The sequence below is a fragment of the Bubalus kerabau genome, chromosome 8, assembly GCF_029407905.1.
Source record: "Bubalus kerabau isolate K-KA32 ecotype Philippines breed swamp buffalo chromosome 8, PCC_UOA_SB_1v2, whole genome shotgun sequence".
NCBI classification, from domain to species: Eukaryota; Metazoa; Chordata; class Mammalia; order Artiodactyla; family Bovidae; genus Bubalus; species Bubalus kerabau.
Window position 1 is genome coordinate 90775126 of NC_073631.1, and position 15723 is coordinate 90790848.

The 15723-nt window shown below is 37.4% G+C and overlaps 1 protein-coding gene across 1 annotated transcript in view; it reads right to left on the bottom strand.

Annotated features, from left to right (window-relative positions):
- Positions 1–15723, bottom strand: part of SLC13A1 (solute carrier family 13 member 1) — a 76902-nt gene that overhangs the window by 6814 nt on the left and 54365 nt on the right. Inside the window, exons 8-12 of the mRNA XM_055589511.1 lie at positions 11637–11756; positions 6761–6859; positions 6282–6383; positions 3067–3173; positions 744–853 (exon numbers count right to left, since the gene is read on the bottom strand). Coding sequence (XP_055445486.1) covers positions 744–853; positions 3067–3173; positions 6282–6383; positions 6761–6859; positions 11637–11756 — 538 coding nt within the window. The remainder of the gene's footprint in view (positions 1–743; positions 854–3066; positions 3174–6281; positions 6384–6760; positions 6860–11636; positions 11757–15723) is intronic.

A 15723-nucleotide genomic window follows, 5' to 3' on the forward strand; every position in this document is an offset into this window, starting at 1 on the left:
CCCAACCCAGGAATTGAACCGGGGTCTCCTGCATTGTAGGTGGATTCTTTACCAGCTGAGCCACCAGGGAAGCCCTCCTAAAATTAGACATAATAAATATTAAACATGGCTATCTGAAATTCTTTCTGGACTTCATTGAATAAGCATATATGAAGTAATTTTAATGTATTTAATATGTAACAAGTAATGTAATGCAGTTCTATTGTTTCTCATTCTTCTTTGGAAATATTAGGACCATGACATACTTCAGTATTCTTGCCTAGAGAATCCCATGGACAGAGAAGTCTGGCAGGCTACAGTCCATAGTGTCGCAAAGAGTCATGACTGAAGCAACTTAGCATAGCACATAATTGCAGAGAAATCTGAGAGCTACTTAAATTCATCATGAGATAAGGTAAGGGTGTAAACAAAAAAAAATGTTTTACAAGGAATCTCTATATAAGTGACTTTTATATGTTATTTTTCTTATTAAGCTTCTCTTCTAATCCTATTTCATGGATTAAGAATTATATTTATTTTTCTTTTGATATGCTGGGACATCATAAAAGTGATGATTTATGCTCACAGAAATTCTTGAACTCTGGACTCACCTCATTTGTGTGGTATAGTTACTGCTTGGCTACTGAAATCTGCATCATTACAATGATAGATTGAAGTTGAGCATTCCAAAAGCTTGACTGTCCTTGTGTCCTTCTTTTGAATAATTTAGTTAACTGCTAAGTATCTTAGACACAGAGTATTACCTCACAGCCATCTGCCAAGGCAAACCCTCCACCAACAAGAATGGCTATATCCCAGGGCATGAATGACTGGAATTCTTTCCAAGTAATCAGTGGAGAGTAATCAAAAGCAACTGAAAAACAAAAGTCCTACAGTTAAACATTGCTTAAATATTACAATATGACATTTCTTATTATCTTAAATAGCCATCTCATAAAAAGTTTTAAATATTTCTGTATTATTCTTATATAGGAAACTTGATCTGGACTTTGAATAATTTCTACCTGGCCTAGGTAAAACATTATCTTATAAAAAAAGAAAAATGCCATAACTTGGAAAACTCTTTTGCATTTTATTATAGAAAAAATTTAGGTAAATGATAACATCATATATAATACTCTTCGTTCATTCATTCATTCATTACACTAACATCTTTGCCTACCATGAGTAACAAGTGCATTGGGCTATCTGCAATCCACCATTGATACAACAGCATCTGTGGAACATTATCATTCACTCATATTTATTTGAATATTTTATTTTTTTCAAATCATGAGGAGGGTCATGATAGATTCACCAGAATTTCAGTTTAAAATAATTCAAAGTTCAGATTAAATAATTTTCTTATTATTCAGGAAACCCTTAAAATGCTCATAAAGTAATAATTGCAAGGATTTCTCTTCATATTTGGGTTCTGATAACTCCATTGATTTGCTTAGAAATAATGTCATCCATGAACATGGATTTTGTGCCCATTTAACTTTTGTGTGTATCAGGCAAACTTCTACATCGTAAGCTTTTAAGATTACTAAGAAGTCTTCTTCCTGTTTCCTTCCCACAAACTTAAACCAAGCCAACTCTCATTGTTGATGGAAACTTTGGTATTTCCTGCTTGAATTAAGACCATATATCCTGTTAAACACTAACATCTCTGACTGTTCTTCTCATGTAAAACTGATTGTTTTGTGTCTTCTTGTTGTTTAGTTGCTAAGTCATGTCCAACCCTTTTTTGACCCCGTGGATTGTAGCCCACAAGGCTCCTCTGTCCATGGGATTGGAGTGGATCCACACTGGCATGGTTTGACATTTCCTATTCCAGGTGATCTTCCTGACCCAGGGATTGAACCCATGTCTCCTGCATTGGTAGGTGGATTCTTTAGGCTGAGCCACCTGGGAAGTCCGTTTTATGTCTTATCTTGCATTTTAAAACCTAATGTGAATCAGTTTATCAGGGAGAAGAGGAGTTAAAGAATGAGAAAAGAGGGTATGGTGGAGAGGGCAAAGCTCTTTCTGAGAGGAGGACTCAGAAGTAGGGGTCAGAGAAGTTGAGCCATGCAAAACACACTACTGCAAGCTCTTAGGGCTTTGATTGCAATGGTCAGAGACCCCGGGGTCTCATAGGAATCTCTGCTCTATATTACACAACCTTCTTATAACACATTTGAGATATGCTAGTCTCAAGTGAAGAACAAAAGGCATTTATTTCTATGCTATACTTTTTACTTATATCATGTCCTGGAAATCTGACTCATCAGTCACTCATTTATTCTGACTCAAGAAGTCAAGTGGGCCAGTCTAACTGCATGGCAACCAGTTCCATCCCAGCAAATAAGTCAATGAATAATGAATGAATAAACAACAAAACCCCACAACTCTACCAGCCTATTTCCAAACAATTTTAAATCATCTTCCCATATTGACAACATAGGAATTTGATTACCCAAAACATTGTTTTAGTATAAGCATAGGCATGGATGAGAAGAAGTGTGTGTGTATTTATACTCAAATAAGCAGACACATTTTCTTGTCCATGTGTTATGAAGACAATGAAATCTCCCATTGAATATGGTTTCTTTCTTCTGTGACACCAGGTTATGGCTAAGTGTGGGGTTGATCTGCATTTTTTCCAAGGCTACTATGAGGCTGTAAATACTCTTCCCTTGAAATTCCTCACATTTTTAGATCCTCAGCATTTATTACCGAAGGCTCATCTTGAAGTATAACTTTCAAGTTCTTGTTCCTGTATTTGTCAATAATCAGATTATTTCTGATTATGACCAGGACAATGAGCTTATGATAGACCAAATAGTATCACCCATAGTAAAATTCTAACTAACCATGGTATGTAAAGAAATCTACTTCTAGCTTCTACAAAGTAAGATGGTCCTTCGTATGAGGAGAGAAAGTGTGTGGTCTGAACAGGGGTTGCAGTGTGTAAACAGGAGATGTAAACCAGCAGCTGCGTTCATGTCCATTCCTTCTGTTCTACAAGTTAACTGAAACCAAGGGAATTTTGTACTTTTGCTCTTCTGTCAAATTGATTCAGAATTATAAATAATACTCAACCAGTTTCTCCTGTAGACGTAGTTTTGGTCAATCTCTTAGCTGGGATAAGAAAGAATAGGAGTCCTATAAGTAAAGCAACAGTTGAATCTGTAGCAAAACCGGGATACCTAAAAAAGATAAGTGTGTGCATTAAAAAATGCCATCAAGGATTTGTATGAACTAAGCACCAACTGATTATGCTAACAGCATAGAAGTAGGAGTGGTGGTATTGGTTATTTATTCTGGATAATCCTCTCTAAAGTCTATGGATTCACAACTAAAAATGAAACTTAGTGAAAATGAAAATCTCAGACCACATCCCCATTATTTTCATAGGTCTCCTTATTTTTAAAAATCAGGTTTACACATGTTGATATGCTAGGCCAAAAGTTCCCTTTCAGGTTAAGCTGACAGATCTGGTAAATAATTTCTTCATTGAATTATTTCTTTTAATCATATTGACAAAGCATTGAGGTTGAAACAATAGGCCAAGTCCTATATAATTGTCTATAAAAGGCTACTATTGAATTGTGGCAAGGCATGGATGTTTCCCAAGTCTTTTAAAACTCTTCTGTAAATTGTGAAAAGGAACTGATCTGTTTTTCTAAGATAAAACATCTGTTTCTGTGTTTATAGGCCTTGGCCATATCATACCAATGAAATAGACTCATTTGAAGCTTTGTACCCTATGAAACTCAATCAGGAATATTAATTATCAGAATGGCTTTGAGATGCTCATAGATGATCACCGTACAAATTAAGAGTTATTCAGGAACAGATGGGGTCTTAGAAATACCATGCCATTCCTACAAGTAAGACAAGTTTCCAGAATCCCCAACAGTTAAAAAGCACCTGGAGACCAGATATGAATGAAACAGGAAGAAATAATTAAAAATCAGTTTTAAAAGTCAGCATATTAATTAGTGAATCTTTGAGTCTGAAAAGCAGAGTGTGTACCCTAAGATTATTTTACTACCTTGTAACTCAGCAATGCACATATAGTAAAGAGGCTCTTTATTCCTGTAATTTACTTGAACAATCTAGATAATCAAGGAAATCCATTATTTTATTCAATCTGACAATTTTATAAAGCAGTCTTTTTTCCCTAAATATAGATTTTCTCTCATTGTGGAGTGAAATGTTGCCTTGGTATAATTTATTCAAAAAATATAACCAATATTATTTTATAGTTCCTTATTTCTTTTATTTCAGTTATAATTTTTGTTGGATTTTTGCCAAATTAGGTCAGGCATCATGTAATCTGATTTTGTTTTATATGAAAAGACATATTGAAATCTTTCCAGGTTCAAACAGATGGAATGAAAACATGAGGTGGTAGCAATTAATCTTGATTTATCATTCTAGCTTTGGAAACTCTAAATGTCTAAAATCTCTACATTACAAATATATTCTAGAGTATATATACTTCATATAAAATCAAGCCATAAATACAGAAATAATTGATCTTTAAAAGACTTTTTAAGCTATTATCATTTTATATTTAGTTTATTATCAACTAAGGTTGTCTCAATATTACAAAATATTAAGCTTAGGTAAATTTTATTTGCTCTGGCAATTTAAAAACATAATTGCCAATTAGATGTATATATGCAAATTCTTTCCTCTTTCAAAGCTGTTTTTCTTTCCTTATTGTTTTCTCTCAGAATTTGAGACAACATGGGTGCCTCCTCAAAGCAAATACACTTTGTTTTCCTGCTACAGACAAAACATAGGAATTACATTTTCCTCCCATAAGGAGGAGAATTAGAAACTGATTATATTGAATTTCCTATTGGGGTTTCTGCCTGGTTTTTATTTGCCATTGTCTGATTTCATTTGGTTTTTACACATTGGGGTTTAGGACTCTCCCCACCTAGAATGATAGGAGTGGCGTTTTTAAAAGGAGAAAGAATTATTTTTTCTGTTGGTCTAGGTCTTATTACAAAACCATAAAGTTTAAATCAAACTATTAAACAACAGTTTGCTATGAACAGCTTGCTGTAAGTGATTGGATATTGCCTTTTGTTTAGACTTCTTGAAATGAAAAGTTTTCACCCTAATGGAAAGAAAAAGTCTATGAAGCTGCAGCTGATCCTTGAAAACATGCACCACCCTGCATTGTTGCACTTGTGTGCTCACTAGGAATTGGCACGCACACTTGGTGGCTTTAAAAAAATGTTGGCAATACCTATATAACCAGAAGGCTCTGCTGCAAGAATTTCTTCAGTCCGTGTGGGTAGAATAGATTTGACTCAAACATTTTTAGTTTCTACCCCCACTACATGGATTTTTGTGAGGGGATGTAAGACAGGAAGTTCAAATCAGAGATCTGCTGAATTTAGGATACAGAGGACTTCAGTGAAAGACAGATTTGGAAACGTGAATCTCAAACCAAGGTATTTATATGAACATGTAGGATGGTCCTTAATTTAGCAAATTATTCTACAATCTTCCCCCTCACTTCACATGACTCAGCAGTGTCTGCTGGGATATAAATCACTGACAGATAAAGTTAACTCTGACCCAGCTTCTAACAGTAGCTTGTAAAGTCAGTCTTCTTGCTTATTCAGAGAATTCCTTGTTTATAAAATAGAGGCAGGGATAGATTTATAGGGAAATAGTACAAAAATGGACATCAACAGAGGAAAAGACAAAATATGAACTAAATAAATAACCCTTCATAGAAATAAAAACAGGTTGGCAAAAATCACAGAATATGAGTTCATATCAGGTTATTAAGAAGCACTGAGTGGTATTCAGTGCACATAATAAACACTTGTATTGCACTTTTTGTGGGAAGAATACAGCACTATTCTAAGCTCTATTATTAGCCTCAGCTTACAGATGGAGAAACTGAGAGGTAGGTGACTTGCCCAAAGTAAGTGGAAGAGCCAAGAATAGAACCAAAGCAGTGCGGCTCCAAGGTCTATACTCCTGACCATCTTAAAACATGGCTTTCCTGCAAATCATCCTTCTAATTTTGTAAGGAAGAAAATAATCTTGTCTGAAGAAGCCTTATCTTAGTTACAGGGCAGTTTGGTTCCCGGGCTTGCTGCCTTACCCTAAATTTCATTCTTTATCACTGTTTTTTTCCTGAAAAGATTAGAATTTTAAAAATCTTTTCAATGGAAAGGAAGAAAAGCAAATCTCATACAGTCTTTCAGAGTTATAGGAACCACTTAGGAGAAAAGCAGAGTATAAAACAGGAGGTGACAAATATAACAAGTAATGCTTACTCTGAAAAAAGCGCAGACCAACCAGAAACAAATCCAGGATCTCGGCTGAACCATAGCAGGGCCATTACAATGAAGAGGACTAAGGTCACAATTTCTTGATATCTGTGGGAAAATTCCAATTTTCATTTATTTTCTCAGTCAGAACATTTGCAGAAGCTCCCTGAACTGTTGTCAGGGAGAATGCAAACTCTGTAAAAACCGGATGTATCAATTATTTAAGAGAATCTGCAGTTAGAAGGGGGCTTTACTCCTCAGTGGGCCTTTCAGCTTCTTGTCCTTCTACCTGGTAAGTTTTAGTTAGACATGGTCTGTATTTTATCATGTGGAGCTATATTTATAAAGGTTAGAACACTTGGGGCCCTTATCAAGTATAATAAATACATTATAGATAATTATGCACATACTTGTCTTTAAACAAATACTTGCAGTATAAGCTGCATCCCTCTGTGTGTGTGTGTCTATGTGCATGTGTATCTTACCTTATTGGTCCAAGTTTCTGGTATTCTTGTTTAATAAATGCAGCACAGGCTTTTTGTTTGGCTGTTGGGGGTTTGCCACATTGGAACATCTCCTTAAAGCTAAAAAGAAGAGTGTGGGATTATTTGAGAGAATAGCATTGAAACATATATATTACCATATGTAAAACAGATGACCAGTGCTTGTTTGCTGCATGAAGCAGGGTGCCCAAAGCCGATGCTCTGGGACAATTTGGAGGGATATGGTGGGGAGGGAGGTGGGACCAGGATTCAGAATTCGGGGCACACATGTACACCTATGGCTGATTCACGTTGATGTATGGCAAAAACCATCACAATATTGTAAGGTAATTATCATCCAATTAAAATTAATTAATTAATTTAAAAAGAATAATTAAGCTTGTTAAAGAATTTTCCCTTTATAGAAGATATGTGTGTGAAAGTGTCAGAAAATATAAAGCTCCCCGCTAGTAACAAAAACCTGTGCTTTTTGCCTATCCCTCTGCCTCTTTCTCTGAATTTTCTCTCCCCTCTTTTCTGTTTTTTCCTGGTTTGCTTAATTTTCGATGCCTAACTGTCATTCCATAACTTCCATGACATCATCTGCTAAGCTCTTCCAAGTCCTTTGGCATCACTGGAATTTTGCTATGTGCCACTCATCTCTAATTTAATACTTTATTACATACTTGACCATTAAATATTTTAATATATTTCTTAAGTGGGATTGTTAATTTTCATAGAAGAGTTTTATCTCACTAGTGAGAATTATTAGAGAATGGGGGCTGTAGCATGTATTTGGGGGTGGGCAGTAATTCTAAACACTGGCATATACAGTAAATACTTGACTCATTAACTCTATAGTAGCTTTGTCAGGCTTACAAGATAGTTGGTTGTTAGATCCATCGATTTTCACACAATATGCTAAACTCCAGTTATACTTTAGGCACACAAGTCACATACACTGATCATGAACAGAGTCCAAACTAGGTCTATTTTCAGAAATAAAACCTATTCTATTACATTTGTCTTTGCATGTCTTTACTCCTTATGTTCTAATGGCATCAACCAGATAATCTTCCAATTTACTTCTAACAGTAACGGTCAGTCTCTATTTCTTTTAGCTGCTTACTTTTAGTGACCCATTTCTCCTGTGACTAATTCTTCTCTCCTGAAGTCCAGGGTCTTCAAAACCTTGAACAGCATTTTGTGAAGTGTTGCTCTAAATCTTGATTTAAAAATATCCCTCCAGAGGAAGAAACAAATGGAAAACTGGCCAGACTCTCATGGATTATCTTTTGGAAAATATGAGTAGCTCAGTTAGATTATGTTATATGTTGGTATGGAAAGCATTTGTGGGTATATATCCAAAGGGAACTGACATCTACATTTTTAATAAATATTTGCATTCAAATGTTCATTGCAACATTATTCACAACAGTTGAGATATGGAAACAACTCAAATGTCCTTGATGGACAAATGAATAAGAAAAAGAATAAAAACTATTCCACATATATATAGTGAAATATTATTTAGCTATGAAAAGGAATGAGGCATAGATACATGCTACAGTGTGGATGAACCTGGAGAACATTATGCTTAATGAAATGTCAGACACAGAAAAGAAAATACTGCATGATTTTCCTTCTATGTGGAATCTAAAATAGTTAAACACATAGAAGGAGAGAGTAACATGGTATATTCCAAGGGTTAGGATAAGAGGAAAATGAGGAGATGTTGGCTAAAGGGTACGAAGTTTCAGTTATGCAGAAAAAGTAAGCTCTGGATGCCTCTGTGCTAAGTTGCTTCAGTCATGTCCAACTCTTTGCAACCCTATGGACCATAGTCCTCCAAGTTCTTCTGTCCATGGGATTCTCCAGGCAAGAATACTGGAGTGGGTTGCCATGCCCTCCTCCAAGCTCTGGATATCTCTGTACAAATAGAGACTATGATGAACAGCAACAATAATATACTTAAAATTTTGCTAAGAGGGTTGATCTTACGTGAAGAGTTTTTATTACAAAAGGAGGGGAAAAAAGCAAAAGGGGTAGGGATAAACTTTTGGAAGTGATGGATAAGTTTATGGCATTGATATTGATGATGGTTTCATGGGTGTATGCTTATTCCCAAACACAGGAAGTTTTGTATACATTTAGTAACTACAGCTTTTTGTATGTCAAGCACACCTCAATAAAGCAGTTTTAAAAAAAGAAAGGAAGCAAAGACATATTCTTCTGTAAAATTGCTGAGGGTAAACATGGCTATTTATGAAAGAGTAGATGGGAAGAGGACTGGGGGAGGAGGGTAGTTATCACACGAAGACACGTTATATTTATTTTTCTGCAGTTCTGTTACTCAGATATGTTTGGACTGTTATTACCTTTGCAGGGGCAGAAATTCCTCAATTCTTAAGTCATCCATCCTACACATTCATAATCACCCACATGTACCTCCCACCCAATGAACATGATTAGATGATCACTGTTGCATTTAGGATCAAAAAAGTAATATTTAATTTTTATAGCCTCCATTAAATGATTGACTAGTGCCAGTCTTGACATTTTCCTCTTGTCAGAATATAAATTCTACCATTAAAAGAAACTAACCTGTGGACCGCCTTGAGAGCCATCAATAGAATTTTTTTTTTTTTAAGTAGATTTAAAGAAGAGTCTCCTTAGAAACTGTTTTCTACCCAGTAGACTGCCTATGTTCTTTGTCACTTTGCTTGGGGACGATCAATAGTTAAGTCAAAATCCAAAGCGTCTTTGCTACAAATGAAGGTTAATGCCTTCTCAATGGAACTGATGAAGCATATGACAATGCATCAACCTCTCCATTGAAATAAATCCTGTGGCACTGACAGATGAGCTTCACTTCCCAAATAGGTTGGGGTCATTTATAATGGGTGAGTTAACTGTGTTAATACCCAATGCGCTCATCAGAATGTCTGGTGGCCGGCCAGGGGAGGGGCTGATCATTTCTGTTTGTTGATCTAAAACCTCTGGAGGTGAACACCCTGGCAGATTGAAAAGGACACTGAAAAATTAGCGGGAGCATAAATCTGTGCCATGTGTAACCAACACTGGACAGCAAGGGGACTGTTTCAATATGCCACTGATCATGATTTATGGACTTGGCTAATATATGCACTTTACAGGATGTTTTTCCTCACGGAGAAACACATTTCAGTGCCTCTGCCCATTGTCTTATTAATTTCTCCTTTTTAAGTGGTGGGCCACTTCAAAATGATAATAAAGGTCGCCTACATATTTTATAAAGTCATTATATGTAGCCAAAAAAGAACAAAACAGCTGGGATCTGAGACTGGATGCTTTCTCCTTTGGTCTGGGATTCCAGTCCCCTGCATCCTGTGATGTTACCTGCGCAATTGAATAGACCCCCAAAGGCCTGGATTTCCAGGAAGTGGCATTTAGTATGCAGCTGGCCTCTTCCCTCTGATGCCCACCTGCCGTAGGCAGTGACATTCCACACATTGGCTCCAGCGGGAGTGCGGCCTCACGCTGGTCCCGCAATCTGGACAAATAGATTGTTCAAAAAAACCATCAGTACTATCTCCCCACTACTAACAAAACTGGCAGTTCCGGAGAAAAACCAGGAAGAGGAATGGAGAAGGAAGAATATCAGTTCTTACATGATGAAGCTTGGAAAATGTGGGCACGGGTATGGAACATGACTCCACAGGAGTGTTTGGCTATTCAGAGGAAGTACAGAAAGCTGACTTCAGTCTCCCCTGCAGTGGATAACATGCTGTTTCATTCATAGGTCCTTGAAGTTATTTAAATCAAACCTTATAAAGATAAAGTTGAGTAACTTCCCTGGAGGTCCAGTGGTTAAGATTCCGCATGTCCACTGAAGGGGGTGTGAGTTCCATCCCTGGTTGGGGAAATGCCTCTCAGGGTGCCCCCCCCCCAAAAAATGAAGTTGAATTGGCTTGTTTCTTCATGAAAAAAATCCTGAAGATTTGATAAACAGCCCTTTCCCCTTTCTTTGTGGGTATTGTTATATGTGTTGAATCTCTGAGGCAGCATTTTAGATTTTGCTGTAGAACCCTGCATAATTTGAAATGCTTGGCAGGCATTTGAGTCATGTAACTCATTGGTACTTATGAACCACTAACTTCAGTCGCAGCCAAGGTAACATCTGCAAATTCTCTGGCTCTTGATTGATCAGTGTTTCCTACTTTGACTTCTTTATATTCAACTAGGGCCCATACATATTAGAATTACAGAGTTGCAAGTGAGCTTACCCGTCTTCTGGTTAAATTCTACTGACTTAGTTGAAGATATTGAGACTGAGAATGGATCAGGACTTGCAAAGATCACTCATCTGTCTTGTGAGAAGCCACAACTTTGTCCCTGGTCTCCTGATTCTCAATCCAATGTTCTTTCCACGGAGCATGCTCTCAGATTTTTGTTTTAGTTTTTCAAGGGCATGTCAATGTTAGTACAATGTTAGGATGAAACAGGAAGCTCTGCATGCTACGTTTAAAGTTACTTGATAGCTTGAGGAAATCCACACGTTAAACCAAAGAGAGGAGCAAAATTTCTTAAAATTCTGCTTTAACAGACGGGCTGGGTCCTCACCGTAACAAGCTTCATATGTCCTTCTGGCTTATTAATATCTTAATGGCTTAGGATCAGAGGAGACCAAGATAGACTTTCTGTCTACAAACTCTCTTCCATAGATGATATTCTAGAGTATCCATAATGCATGTGTTCATACATATCAGTTTTGTGGGGAAGAAAAACACAGAAATGCAGCATGCATGAAATAGATGTAAAAGCCCTGGATGAGGGGCTGAGAACATGGAACCCAGACACCAATAAATAAAGACCTGATTAACATGGAATATGTACTCACTTGAATCCTAGGAAAAACCACTGAAGCCAGATCCAAGACAAGAGGAGAATAATAATGGCAGCCGGGAAGGACATTATAAACCATGATCCAAAGTTGATGCAACGGCAGTCAGGATAGCGCCTGTGTGAGAATACAGAAAAGTGTTCACGGGAGGAGTACAAGTGGAATCATTTCTGATGGTCCGTGAGAAGCAGCACTTCCCGTCTTTCCTGAGATAGCAGTCAAGAAAGAAGATGTTGGGTGGTGGGGGGGTATTCCCTACTAAATACAGGAGTTAGCTTTGCTCCTCATCTCTTGATTCTGTCACTGCATGGTTATTCATGCTTCTCACAAAAATGAGAGCAGATATGTTATGACTTTTGATCCCTTTAAGAAAGTGTTTACCAAAGAACCTAGCACAGTACCTGATACTCATGGAATTGCACAAGAAATGGGGACACATGGGTGTGTGTGTTTTGTTATTTGTATTCAAATCATCAGTACCTGAGTGAAGAAAGACAAACAAGCAGACCTGGGAACAGGTGAAAATTGACTTAAGAGAACTGCATGTGTCCATCACCATTGCATCTTGGGAGCTGACATCGCAGACTCTGACGGGACTCTGATCTGACCCACACTGTCCCTCAAAGCTGTTTTCCCCTCTTGTTTCTTCTGCCCCAAAGCAACTACAACCATCTTATCAGACACATTCTAGACCTTTCTTCCTAGAATTAGACAGGGCTTTGGGGCTCAAATGGAATAAATCAGGACCAGATAAAAATAAGTAAAAGTCCTGTGAAAAATATCAACTTTTCCATTAACTCTCTTATTTTCAGCATTCTAGCTGGCATAATAAAGCAGTAGCAACAAAAAAGGTCAGGTACAAGCACAGTTTCTTTGGTAACCTCACAATCATTGTTTTGAAATGTAGTCTAAATTCTCATATAGTTATCTATTTTATGACTGTGGGGAAAAGGAAATTCAAGAAACAGTTATCTTTAATTTTTCTTCTTGAAGCAGTAACACAGAGTCAGAAATGAGAAAAGTATAGAAAATAATACAGAATTAATAAAAAAAAACACCATTCACATATTTTTATTATATTTGAAATCACAAAATAGAAAGAATGTAATAGAAATGCTAGATTTTCAGTATTTTTTTCTACTTAGATCACACTGTATTTTGCCACTTAAAAAAGATCATGTAAATAAATGAGATGTTTCATGCTACACACAACATAAGCCAAATTTATTTATTTTAGAACACTGCTATTTTAGCCTGGTTCCTAAGAAATGCAAAGGCTGTTAAAAAAAAAAATTAAGCTTTCAAAACTGCAGATTTCTCTTGTCTGCAATTTCTATGAGCTGATCTCCCTGGGTCCTAGAATTAGCACTGGCAACTTGAGGATGATTTTATCTACCTTGAAGAGATCCTATGATTAGCTTATATGGTTTTGCCATTGTTACTGCTGTTGTTTAGTCACTAAGTCATGTCCACCTCTTAGCGACCCCATGGACTGGAGCCTGCCAGGTTCCTCTGTCTTTGGGATTTCTCAGGCAAGAATACTAGAGCGAGTGGCCGTTTCCTACTCTAGGGGATCTTCTTCATCCAGAGATTGAACCCACGTCTCCTGAGTCTCCTGTATTGGCAGGTGGATTCTTTACCACTGAGTCACCTGGGAAGCTCAGTTTTGCCATTTGTATAGAACAGTCTTATGGACTCTGTGGGAGAGGGAGAGGGTGGGAAGATTTGGAGAATGGCATTGAAACATGTAAAATATCATGTATGTAACGAGTTGCCAGTCCAGGTTCTATGCACAATACTGGATGCTTGGGGCTAGTGCACTGGGACGACCCAGAGGGATGGTATGGGGAGGGAGGAAGGAGGTGGGTTCAGGGTGGGGCACACATGTATACCTGTGGCAGATTCATTTTGATATTTGGCAAAACTAATACAATTATGTAAAGTTTAAAAATAAAATAAAATTTATAAAGTAAAAAAAAAAAATTGTTCAAGGCCATCTGTTAGGGATAACTTCCTGTCAATCCAGTATACCTTTTTTCCTTTAAAAATGAAAGCTTATCCAAAAAAAATAAATAAAATAAAATAAATGAAAGCTTATCAAATAACAGCAGAACTCTTCTCTAACAGCTGCTTTTATTCTTAAAAAAATGATAAAGAATACATAAAATTGATGAATGTAAAAAAAAATGCTTTAGCAACTTTATGAGGCTCTATAGAGAATTGTCTGCTTAAAAAAAAAAACAAAGCAAAACAGTGTTTTCAGTTGGAAAATAAGTGAGAAAAGGCTTAAGCTTATCTTCCATCAATTTACTAGACTTGGATTACAGGTCAGTGGCCTGTGTTGTTTTGTTCAGCCTAAAGACAATGAGAAATGCTGCATGGATTAGGCTCAAAACAATGCCCCAAACCCAGTTTCATTTTGCACCATCTGTAGCTCATACCTTGATATCAGGCTGCTTTGTTCTCCCCACCCATTGCAGAGAATTCTGTGAGATTTGAGGGAAGTGGGGCTTTTCAGAATTTTTGCCTGGAGGGATAGGCCATTTAAAAAAATGAAAGTTTAAAAAAGCTAAACTCTGGGATATTTTTTTCTTTTTTCTTCCTTTTTTTTTTTTTTTTTGTTCAGTAGTAAGAAAGTAAACACTATGAGGTATAAATATTTTGAATGAAAATGGAATGAGTGGCACCCTAGAAGGGATTAGTTTCACAGTGGTGGTTCTTTTCCCACTTCCTTCATATTCCATAACAGGCTTCCCTGGTGGCTCAGACATAAAGAATCTGCCTGCTAATGCAGGAGATGTGGATTCAATCCCTGGGTCAGGAAGATCCCCTGGAGGATGAAATGGCAACCCACTCTAGTATTTTTGCTGGGAAATCCCATGGACAGAGGAGCCTGGAGGGCTCTAGTCTGTAGGGTAACAAGAGTTGAACATGACGGCGTGACTGAGCATGCATGCATGTATAGTCCATAAATGAAGGGACTGCAAGTATCTGCCTAAAGCAAATAGAGATTTCTTCTATCATAAACCATGCTGCTGCTGCTGCTGCTAAGTCACTTCAGTCGTGTCCGACTCTGTGCGACCCCATAGATGGCAGCTCACCAGGCTCCCCCGTCCCTGGGATTCTCCAGGCAAGAACACTGGAGTGGGTATAAACCATGCTAACTACATTTAATTTGGATGGAATCCTTTTCTTTCACCTGACAGTATGTTTTGTGTCTACCATGGACTGGGTACTCTTGTAGCTACTGGGGATATAGCAATGAATTAGATGGACACAGTTCAGGCTCTCACAGTTTACATTAAATGAAGAACACAGGCAGAAAAACAGGTAAGCATATCATGAATTGGAAAATAGAATAGTGTGACAAAAAAGAGATTAGGTGGAGGGAGAAATTTTACATAGCATGACCAAGGAAAATGAAATTTGAGATGAGATCTAAATGGCAAGAAGGAGCTAGTCATGTAAATAACTGGGAAATAGTATTCCAGACAGAGGAAATATCAAGTGCAAAGGCCCTGGGGTAGGAATGATTTGGGGATGTTTGAGGATTAGACAGAAGACCATTGTGGCTGTGTGTGGTGAGCTAAGTTCACAGTCACATGAAATAAAGTCCAAGAAGTAGCCACTAGGGATCAGTTCATATACAGCCATGTAGGCCATCAGAAGGAATTTGGATTTTAATACTAAGGCAATTGGTCTTCCCTGGTGGCTCAGATGGTAAAGAATCAGCCTGCAATGCAGGAAGTCCAAATTCAATCTCTGGGTCAGGAAGATACCTTGGAGAAGGGAATGACAACCCGCTCCAGTATTCATGCCTGGAGAAATCCATGGACAGAGGAGCCCACAGGGGTGCAACGAGTCAGACACAGCTGAGCCACTAACACTTTCACTTTCACTAATGCAATTAGGAGTAATAGAAACATAGTAAGTAAGCTAGTGACATGATCTAATTTAAAGTCTATGTAAATTTATGAATTTCATAAAACATGTTAGCCAAATGGATTGTGAAGATGGATGGTAACAAGAGTGGAAGCCAAATGTAGTAAGCGGAGCTCCAAGATGACCCCCAAGAACCCTGCCC